This window comes from Cannabis sativa, chromosome 5 (genome assembly GCF_029168945.1).
Source record: "Cannabis sativa cultivar Pink pepper isolate KNU-18-1 chromosome 5, ASM2916894v1, whole genome shotgun sequence".
Taxonomy (NCBI): domain Eukaryota; kingdom Viridiplantae; phylum Streptophyta; class Magnoliopsida; order Rosales; family Cannabaceae; genus Cannabis; species Cannabis sativa.
In genome coordinates this window covers 74,084,365-74,095,350 of record NC_083605.1, presented here as the reverse complement: position 1 = coordinate 74,095,350, position 10,986 = coordinate 74,084,365, and the positions used below count along the sequence as shown (strand labels likewise).

The following is a 10,986-nucleotide window of genomic DNA, read 5'->3' as shown; positions in this document are numbered from 1 at the left end:
AAATACATGCCTCATGTATTTAAATAACATTAGTCATGCTCATTGTTATTCTTATACTTTGATGTTTCAATGCAATTTTCTTAACATTCTTTTTGGATATTCAAAACCCACTATAAAATTGCATCAATAATAATCATTTTTAATGATTCTTTAGTTGTATTCACATAAATACAATCATTTTTTTTGACAAATATAAAACATTTACTTCAGGAAATGTTTGTCAAAATCTATATCGATATTAGATTACTTTTCATTGTCCTCAAAGAATACAAGAACATATATATAAATATGTATTCATCTCTTTCATTATATATCCATCAACTATATAATGAATATTACGTTTGCATAATCTTCAGGATATATGCAAGATTTTATTGAGGACGCATAATCATCAGGATATATGTAATATTTTATCGAGGATGCATAATCTTCAGGATATATACAATTTTTTATCGATGATGCATAATCTTCAGGATATATGCAATATTTTATCGATGATGCATAATCTTTAGGATATATGCAATATTTTATCGATAATACATAATCTTTTGGATATATGTATAATTTATATAGATTTTCTCTATCATATCATCGGCACACATATATTGTTAATATTATGAATGATAATAAACATAATATATATATGAAATTAATAATAAATATATAAAAACATATACATACATATAATATATAGATATATAGATAAAAAGAAAAAGGAAACCAAATGATTCTTGAAATTGTTTCAGTCAGATGAGTATATATATAAATATATATTTAGTGTATCGTGACTTTGAAACAATTCAAGAACTTTAACAAAATACTTACATCGGGTCTTAGACAGAGACTCATGCTTGAAGCTTGGGCAGAGACTCGTGCTGATAACGTGTTATAAAATAATATAAAATAGATGAGAAGAAAGAAGAAGAAGATGAAGAGAGAAAGAGAAAGTGAATGAGAATTTCTGAGTTGTTTTTCCAATGGGGTGAACCCCTATTTATACAAATACAAGAGTGAGATATTAAGAAACTAAGAAAAAGGGAAACTAAGGAAAAGAGGAATGTTGATTACAATTCATGGTAATAAATAAAAGATTTGAACATCCACGTAATTATTAATATTTATAACAAAAAATACAATTTCACGGAATTTTAAATATTTTTACGATTTTTTTGATTTTATTTACAGAAAATACGGTATTTTTATGTTGTACTCTTGTTAATTTGTTGTTGATTTTTTGTTATCTGTATGTTATTTTTTGTTGTTGTTTTGATCTTATTTAGATGCTATTTTCTTGTTACTTTTATGTTGTTTTCGTGTTGTATGGTGCCGTTTGGTAATACTTTTTTAATCAGTTTTTTATTTTTAAAATTGAAAAAGTGAAAATATTTTTCAAAAACATGTTCTATAAAACTGTTTTTATTTTTCAATTTTTTTAATTGAGAATCAAAATTTTTTTTAAAAAAAATCACTTTCAATATTTTTTTAAACAGCTTTTTTTTTTCTCTTAATCAATATCTTGGACTTGGATTATGACCCGGACCCGAATCCCCCCACGGTCCTGGCGCTGAACCCGTCCTCTGACTTGAACCCAAATCCAACCTCGGACCTAGACTCGACGTAAATAAAATCAAAAAATGAAAATGAACTTTAAAGAACACACTTTTGTTTTCTGTTTTTAAATTTGAAAAACAAAAGTGGTTACTGAACGCATTTTCGTTTTTCAAAAACAAAATTTTTAAAAAAAAAAATTTAACTTTCATTTTATGATTAAAAAATTAGAAGACAAAAGTATTACCAAACGGCACCATAATTTTTTTACAAAAAAAAAATGGTGTCTTATCTATCTAATTATCCCTACAATTTTTAGGTCATTTTTCATTGGGAAACTTACAAAAATACTAGAATTTGGATTAACTTTTACAAAAATATTTTCACACAGAAATCTTTTCAAAAATACTGTGTTTTTATAAAAAAACCAGTAAAATACAAAGCAGAACAACTCAAAACAACAGTAGAACAACTAAAAAACACCAGTAGAACACGAGTGAAAACTTAACACAGTATACTGTAGTATGAAACTTATAAAAAAATACAGTAAAAAAGTAAAAAATACCGCCTGGCAGTATTTTTGTAAAAAATAGCAAAAGTTAGTATACCATCTAAATTTCCCTTTTTCATCTCAGCTCTTTACGGCCCAAGTTCCAGGATTTCTAGCCCAATTACCTTATTGGGCTGCAGTAGTGAGCCCATTTAGAGGCCGGAAGGTTGTTGACGACGTAGCCAGAAGAAAGAACTGAACTCGATCTTTTCTCAACCAGTTTTACAGTGACCATCTCTCATGTGATCCCGACTCGCCACGACTCACTGAGTCATGAGATGCCGATCCGTAGCTTGCATATGGCCGGACACCATTCCGTCTCACCAAGTCACGGCAACCACCGTGCTTAATCATCCTCCGACGCTCTATACCGGCGGATCTGATGGCTCCATCATCTGGTGGAGCCTCTCCTCCTCCAACGACGATTCCAGTCAGGTAATTCTAACCCGCTCTCGAACTCAGTTTGAACTGAATATAGCAGAAATTAGTTTCTTCATATCACTCTTATGCCATGGCCAATGCTCAAGAACAAGAACGAATATGCTAATATAGAAGTGAAGACTCCGTTAAGCAATTTGCTAGAACAATGACTATTTTGGTTAGTTTTCGTTAATTTATTTATGGAATTTGCATTTGTGTAATTTAGAACTCATTTGAACAGGAGTTTAAACCAACAGCTATGTTGTGTGGTCATGCTGCACCAATAGCAGAACTTGACATTTGCAATCCTGTTGTAGTTTCGGGAAAGGCCGCAGATAAATATTTGTCTGATCATTCAACAGCCAATTCTAGCCGTGGTGATGGTGATGCCTTAATCAGTGCATGTTCTGATGGTGTATTGTGCGTTTGGAGCAGAGGTAGTGGACATTGCAGGCGGAGACGGAAGTTGCCTCCTTGGGTGGGAAGCCTATCCATGGTGAGGACATTGGACTCTAAGCCGCAGTATGTATGTATTTCATGCTGTTTTGCTGATGATTCTACTGTGTTGGGGGATGTTTCGGCGGATAGTGAGGAGTCTCAGAATAAGAAAGGTGCTAAGTGTGCTGTAGTTATTGTTGATACATACACTCTTACCATAGTGCAAAAGGTTTTTCGTGGGAATTTATCCATTGGGTCATTGAAATATATGGCTGTAGTTTCCTTAAACAAGGAAGAGGAAAAGCACTCTGTGCTGTTGTCTGATTCATTAGGCCGATTGCAGATGTTGCCAATAGAAAAGGATCTTCAAGAAGAGACAGAGCGTGATACTGGTTCGCCAAACAACTCTTCTCAACTGGAAATGATTGTTTCGGCAGATGGTATAAGTGAAGGAGGACTGATCATGTCAATGACATTTAGTAGGAACATTATTGCTTTTGTTCTAAATAGTCATTGCATATTCAAACTATTAGACAGTGGTACTACAATTGGAGAGATCTCTTTTGTAGACAATTTCTTTTGTGCAGACGGTGATTCTACATCGCATGTTGCAGGGTGTATGTTTTTGAAAAGGGAAGATGATAAACCTATGTTGAATATTGAAGAACCCTATGGAATACATGAAATGGAGTTTGCTGTTTGGAATAATAGAGGTGGTTTGGTAGTGTACTTGATTACATATTTGAATGATGTCTTTACATCTAAGCCTCTCTATGAGATACCATTTAGTCCTCGTTCCCAAGATATGAGACTATCAACTTCCTTTATTCAATTGAACCATTATGTTCTTCGGATAGAATCAGTTGGTGTTAATGCTGAAGAACCTGTACATTGGAAACCATTTGTTACAATATATTCACCATGTCGAAAACATGATGAGAATGGAAACTTGTCCTTTAGTTTCAGAATTCATGGACAAGCTTCTTCTTTTGTTGATTGGACTAAGCCTTCTAATTCAATTTGTGAAACTGAGGGTTTTGATGGAAATGACACCGAAATATCTTCTGGTAAATATGCTGTTCAAAGTATAAAAAAGGTAAACAATATAGATCTAGACATGGGTAGTCATAATGTTGCTAGTAAGCAACAAGTTGTGTCTTCTTCCATGGTTATTTCCGAGACTTCCTTTGTTCCTTATGCTATTGTATATGGATTTCTTAGTGGGAAAATAGAAGTTGTGCGGTTTGATTTGCTTGATGGGCTAGATTTTCATGGTGAAAGTCCACATTCTGCAATTACTTCCCATTTGTCTAGACAGAACTTTTTAGGGCACACTGGAGCTGTACTATGTTTGGCTGCTCATCATATGGTTGGTACCGTCAAAGGATCAAGTTTCAATAAGGTTTTAGTGTCTGGAAGCATGGATTGCACAGTTCGCATATGGGATCTTGACACTGGAAATGTTATTTCTGTAATGCATCATCATGTCGCTCCGGTGCGCCAAATAATTCCTCCCCCAATTAGCACTGAACATCCATGGAGTAATTGTTTTCTTTCAGTCGGGGAAGATTTGTGTGTTGCTCTTGCTTCTTTTCAAACATTGAGAGTGGAGAGAATGTTTCCTGGACATCCCAACTACCCTGCAAAAATCGTATGGGATGGCGCAAGAGGTTATATTGCATGTCTCATCCCAAATAATTTTGGAACTAGTGATGCTAATGACATTTTATATATCTGGGATGTAAAGACGGGTGCTCAAGAGCGGGTCATTCACGGGACAACATCACAGTCAGCGTTTGAACATTTTTGTAAGGGTATAAGCAAGAGTTCTATATCAGGCACCATACTTAATGAAAATACCTCAGTTTCCTCCTTACTTCTTCCAATTATTGAAGATGGAAGCTCTTCCAACCCTCATTTGAATAAGTTAGAGAAATTGGTGACTTCACCTAAAAGCATAGTTGCACGGAATATTTCTCAACGACATGCTGGGAAAGATAAACCAATTATCATTCGCAGTAACAAGTATGCTGTAAATTGCTCTTGCCCTTTCCCTGGAATTGCAACTCTAAGTTTTGACCTTGCATCACTAATGTTTAATTATCAAAAGCATGACACCATGGAAAATGGAAACCGAACTCCTAAGAATGACAAGGTGAGGGAGCAAGTAGCTGAGACATCAAGTCCTCAACAAATGAGTTCGAAAAATGTATTTGACACAGATAGTACATCAAATGAAGCTACAAATGAGCTTGATTGGATTAGGTCACTAGAAGAATGCTTAGTTCGATTTAGCTTGTCATTTTTGCACTTGTGGGATGTGGATCCTAAGCTTGATTATTTGCTTCTTACCGACATGAAGCTTGAGAGACCAAATAATTTTATTGTGGCTTCTGGTTTGCAAGGTGACAAAGGATCTTTAACATTGGCCTTTCCTGATTTGACTGCAATTCTTGAGGTACTTTGAATTTTCAAAACATAATTTATTATTTGGTCTCTTATTGTTTCTCATACTGAAAATGAAATTTCAGCTTTGGAAATCATCTTCTGAGTTTTGTGCAATGAGGTCCTTGACAATGTTATCTCTCGCCCAACGAATGATTAGCTTGTCGCATTCCACTTCATCTGCCAGCAGGTGGTTGCTAGTTTCATACATGTGAATTGAAAATATCATGTATGATACTTTTCTGACAAAAATTTAGACTAGCTGTAACTGTTTTAGGCATGTGCATGTTATAACTTTGATTGGCATGTTATGCAGTTCTTTAGCAGCATTCTATACTAGAAGCTTTGCTGACAAATTTCCAGACATAAAGCCACCCTTACTTCAGGTAGCTTCATGTTCTTATGCTTTTTTATATTCTTACCTTGAGTTTTGCATAACGTAGTCTACTATCCAAGAATGAGAGCCAACTAACTCTGAATTGCTCATTATGCTGCTTTCTTGTATTGACTATGTAACCATAAATGTGTAGAGTTAATCCTAGTTGTGAAAAATGATTTATATATATAATATAAATAGCTACCAAATCAGTATTAGTGAATTATTTAAGCTCTTGAGATATGGAAGTTTGAACTTCTACAGTTTGTCAATTAAATACTATGATTATCTCATGTGTTTTTTATCCCCTCTCACTCTCTCCAGCTCTTGGTGAGTTTCTGGCAAGATGAAAGTGAGCATGTACGTATGGCTGCACGTACTTTATTCCACTGTGCTGCTTCACGGGCAATTCCACATCCCTTATGCAGTCAGAAGGCAACCAATCGTGCAAATATGAATCGCCTCTCTGATCCTAGTGAAGATGGAACTTTAAATGTACAAGCAGAAGAAACACTTGCTAATACATTGTATACAGAACAAGTGATGGACACACAAGCGATATGTGAGGTAGAGCAATCTGACATATTGGCATGGCTTGAATCATATGAAATGCAGGATTGGATTTCTTGTGTTGGGGGAACCAGCCAAGATGCAATGACTTCTCATATTATTGTAGCAGCGGCATTGGCTATTTGGTATCCAACTCTTGTAAAGCCTTGTCTTGCCAAGCTGGTGGTTCATCCACTTATGAAGCTGGTGATGGCCATGAATGACAAATACAGCTGCACAGCAGCTGAGCTCCTTGCTGAAGGTATGGAGACCACATGGAAACCCTGCATTAGTTCAGAAATTCCTCGGTTGATTGGAGATATTTTCTTCCAGATAGAATGTGTGAGTGGTCCATCAGCTAGCTTAGCTGCACAAAAGTCAGCTGCACCAAATGCCATCCGTGAGACTTTGGTTGGGACTCTCCTTCCTAGTTTGGCTATGGCTGATGCACCGGCTTACTTAAGTGTTATAGAAAGTCAAATTTGGTCAACTGCATCTGATTCTTCAGTTCATCTAGTATCTCTCATGACTCTCATTAGGGTTATGCGTATCTCTCCAAGAAGCCTAGCTCAACACCTTGATAAGGTTTGTTCTACCAGATTTATTGGCAAATATACTTCCCTCGTCATTTTAAAATTAGAATGCAAAGAAGGACGATTTCTTTAATGCAGGATCATCAAAATTTTGTATCACAGTTTGAAACTAAATAAAAAAAACCGTCATTTCTTAAATTGTTCTATGCGGCACAATTTTTTGTTACGACTTATCCAATAAATTGGCACTTCTGTTTGTCTGGTTTTGGATGTGGATGTAGTAGTAACTGACTAGTATTTTTATAATTACATTTTTGGAGGAACTAGTGATGTGGAAGTTGCTTTTCTTTGGCTGATATTTTCAACATTGTTCTCATAGATTAAAAGAGCTAAATACATGTTTTCTTATTTTGGGTCCGGGACAAGCCCTTTAGATGCTTGATTGCCATTTGGTGTAACCAGAATTACAATAGAAAACTAATAGGAAGAGGGTAGTGAAAGAATCTGCATATAGGTGGATCTTTGGTCTACTCAATGTTTTGTAATATAATCGTTATATTTATGTGACATAAATTCTGATGTCTGCATCTCCATATTAGATGTTCCGTCATGATCATTTCTTTTCTTTTAATTAGTTGCCATGTTCATTTATCCTCACATGCTATTAAAAGTGCCCAACTCTTTCTTGTTTGTGTTAACAATAATTAATTGTTCTTGTTGCATTGGCGTTTCTTTCTCGGAATTTCTGAACTCAATCTACTCAGCAGCAAACACTATTTGACAATTGGATTGATGTGCAGGTTGTTAACTTTATTTTACAAACCATGGACCCTAGTAATTCAGTTATGCGTAAAACTTGCTTTCAAAGTTCAATGACTGCACTAAAGGAAGTTGTACATGCATTCCCTATGGTGGCTATTAATGACTCGTGGACCAGATTGGCTGTAGGTGATGTTATTGGAGAGATCAAAAGTGCTAGCATTCGTGTCTATGATTTGCAGAGGTATTCAACAAATCCTACAGGATTTTTACTTCTTTATAAAATAGAAGCTGTTTTAAAAGATATCACCACTCAGTGTTTAGGAATTCATGACCTTATAATTTTGTACAGGTAAAATCTTTTATACTTATTTATATATAAAATATATTTTGTTTGTCTACATCAATGATGTATATATGTGAATGAGCCTCAATGTGCAAAACTTGATTTCTTACTTCATTAAGTAAATAATATCTCAATGTGCTTCTTGATTGGGATTTTTTCACTTACTAACCTTGCCAATGTATACTAGCGAAATTGAAATCATTGCTGTTTGATCAACTGACTTCATTACTCTTCTACACTGTAGTGTGCTCAAGATAAAGGTACTGGATGCAAGTGGACCTCCTGGACTTCCAACTTTGCTTGCAGCAGCAGGGGCAGCATCAGAAACAGTCTTAGCCACTGCCATTTCAGCTTTGAGCTTTTCGCCTGATGGAGAGGTATAGCTTTGTTAGATTCCCATACTTCAGTGTAATACTGGTTCTTGAATCTTTTATTGGTCATCAACTTGTCTGTTCACTAGTTTCTTCTTGGTTATCAAATTTCAGTTTCAAAGGGAAGACCTGTGCCTTTTCTTACTGTCTTGCTGGTTAATATCATGTTTTATTTGTTCTACTTCTGTTTTATATGCTGAAAAGTTTCATTCTATACTATCTATGATCCTCCCGCATGTGAATATCGCAAACCCCTTAAAGCTTTAATGTTAAATTAGTAGAATGTATCTACTTCAAAGTGTCTTCTCTGCCTTTACTTAATTTCTTAAATAATGTAGGGACTGGTGGCGTTTTCTGAACATGGATTGATGATCAGATGGTGGTCTCTAGGATCAGTTTGGTGGGAGAAACTGAGCCGGAACTTAGTCCCTGTCCAGTGTACCAAATTGATCTTTGTGCCACCATGGGAGGGATTCTCACCTAATTCTTCTAGATCAAGTATAATGGCAAGCGTAATGGAACAGGATAGACAAGTAGATTTTCAGGTAGTCCTCGACCTAACTTCTGAGATTACCGTATACTGTTATAACTTCTACTTTATAGTTTTATTGTATTTTCATACTTCGAAATAAGTAGACTGCAAAATAAGTCTTTGTCATATAAATCCATTCAATATGAAATCATTCCTTAACAATGCCCCCTCCATCTTTTGCAGGACAATCCAAAGGTTTCAAATAATCCGGATAATTTGAAATTGCTGATTCATAACATGGACCTTTCTTACCGGTTAGAATGGGTTGGCGAACGGAAAGTACTTCTTACAAGGCATGGTCATGAGTTGGGCACTTATCAGTTATAAGTATCCAGCAGTAGCAGTGGACAGAATGACATACGAAATAGGTTGGCGACATCAAGTACATTTTACAAGGCATGGTCACGATGAGACGAGCACTCTGCAAGTGCAATTAACAGGTGAATATTTCTGTTCACTACTCTTCTTGTGTATGAGCAAAGCAAAACAAATAAGAAAACATTTCTTGCTGAGTAGCACTTCCCGGCCTGCAATTTTGGTTTTCTCAGGCTATATATATATATATATGTATATGTATCCATATGATATCTTTATAGCTATGCCATTTATTCTTATTTCTTAATTTCATAGATAAATATGATGTCTTTCTCTCTCTGTCTCCGGTAGCATTAGTGAATTCAACACAGATTTCACAAATTGAAATGTATTCATTTGTTTGTTTTCCTTTGTCGGGTTTGGAAGAGTTAATGAGGGTCGTTCATTCAAGTACATTCATTTTTACAAATTAAATGTACAGAGTTGAGATTCCTAAAAGTAATGAAGTTGAATAAGTTTGATGAGGCTTATTCCTTTTTCTTTGTGATTTTTTGTTGTTTTTATTCATAGAGTGTGAACACTAGAACATGTTAAAAGACACTGGTATATAGCACCCTCTAACATGTATTAGTACAATTAAACATATAATATATTAATTTTTATGAAATATGGCTAATTAATTCAAAAAGTTACTTCTAAATAGTGTTATGTATCATTGGTATTTTATATCAATGTTTTTATCAAATAAACTTTTACCAAATTTCAAAATAATACCTTATTTTTTTTTGTTGTGGTTTCAAGATTAACATTTAATTTAAATCTGTATTTGTGTTTACATATCTTCAAAAAAATTACTTTCATTTAAGAAAAAGAAATTCAAATGTTGGAGTAAAATATTGATTATATTATGTCTATAGTAAGAATGACATTGACTATTATTGAGTTCCATCGAGAATTTTATTTTTTCATAAAAATATTATTTTTAATATTTTGTGAGCATTAAAATGAAAATTAAAATATCAAATGATAAAATCATAAAAAAAAATATTTTTTCATAAATATATTATTTTTATAGTAACATTTTATATGTGAAAAAATCTTTAAAAAAAATCCAAATGTATAAATTAATACCATTTGAATTTAACTTAAGTAGCCATATTGTGCAAAATTTAAGCATATATAGACATTTTAATAATAAAAAAAATGCAGAATATAAGTTTAGGTTCTAAAAAGGAAAAAAAAAATTATTTAAGACATTTTCTTTTTTAAAAAATAATAAAAAAAGAGAAAGAAAGAACCATATATATGAATTGAGAAACGCTAAAATACATTATTATTGGTACAATTAAATATCGAATCTCATATAATTTAATATAATAATTTTTAGGGAGTATCACCAAGAGCATCTTGAATGGATTGCTAAAAATATGATGTATTACTATATTTTAGCACACTTAAGAAAAACTATTACTCTAATAGTTTCTAAAAAGTGTACTAAAAGTTGTGTCAAATTTGGCACAAAATATAGCATTGTGCCAAATTTAGATCACAATAAATATTATTTTTTTGGGTAAATAGCGGCATAAGTACTCAAAATTTTGAGTTTGTAAGCGACATAAACCCAATAATTTTTTTTAATGGCATAAAACCCAATGTTTGTAAAACTGTAATTTTTCTCTATTTTCGTCAGTACAGGCTCCGTTTTAAATTTATTAAAAAAAGATTTGGAAATAATTGATACTACATATTTTTCGTACAAACCAAATAATTTAAAATTTGGGTCTTATATGTGTGTTGTTTAAGA

General features: G+C 33.6%; 1 protein-coding gene across 1 annotated transcript; it reads left to right on the top strand.

Annotated features, from left to right (window-relative positions):
* Positions 1 to 2,277: 2,277 nt before the first annotated feature.
* Positions 2,278 to 9,729, top strand: LOC133038027 (uncharacterized). The gene is made up of 9 exons (XM_061115983.1): positions 2,278 to 2,533; positions 2,760 to 5,414; positions 5,488 to 5,591; positions 5,718 to 5,787; positions 6,102 to 6,911; positions 7,660 to 7,862; positions 8,209 to 8,341; positions 8,674 to 8,880; positions 9,051 to 9,729. Exons 1-9 carry the CDS (start codon positions 2,372 to 2,374, stop codon positions 9,192 to 9,194), a joined length of 4,488 nt encoding a protein of 1,495 aa, XP_060971966.1. The 5' UTR covers positions 2,278 to 2,371; the 3' UTR covers positions 9,195 to 9,729.
* The last annotated feature ends 1,257 nt before the right edge of the window (positions 9,730 to 10,986 follow it).

What these genes read in the sequence shown, in the direction of transcription:
- LOC133038027 (XM_061115983.1), top strand. Translation starts at nt 2,372, where the DNA reads ATGAGATGCCGATCCGTAGCTTGCATATGGCCGGACACCATTCCGTCT. An exon ending in CCAACGACGATTCCAGTCAG is followed by an intron (nt 2,534 to 2,759) that starts GTAATTCTAACC and finishes TCATTTGAACAG; the next exon opens with GAGTTTAAACCAACAGCTAT. An exon ending in GCTTTTCGCCTGATGGAGAG is followed by an intron (nt 8,342 to 8,673) that starts GTATAGCTTTGT and finishes TAAATAATGTAG; the next exon opens with GGACTGGTGGCGTTTTCTGA.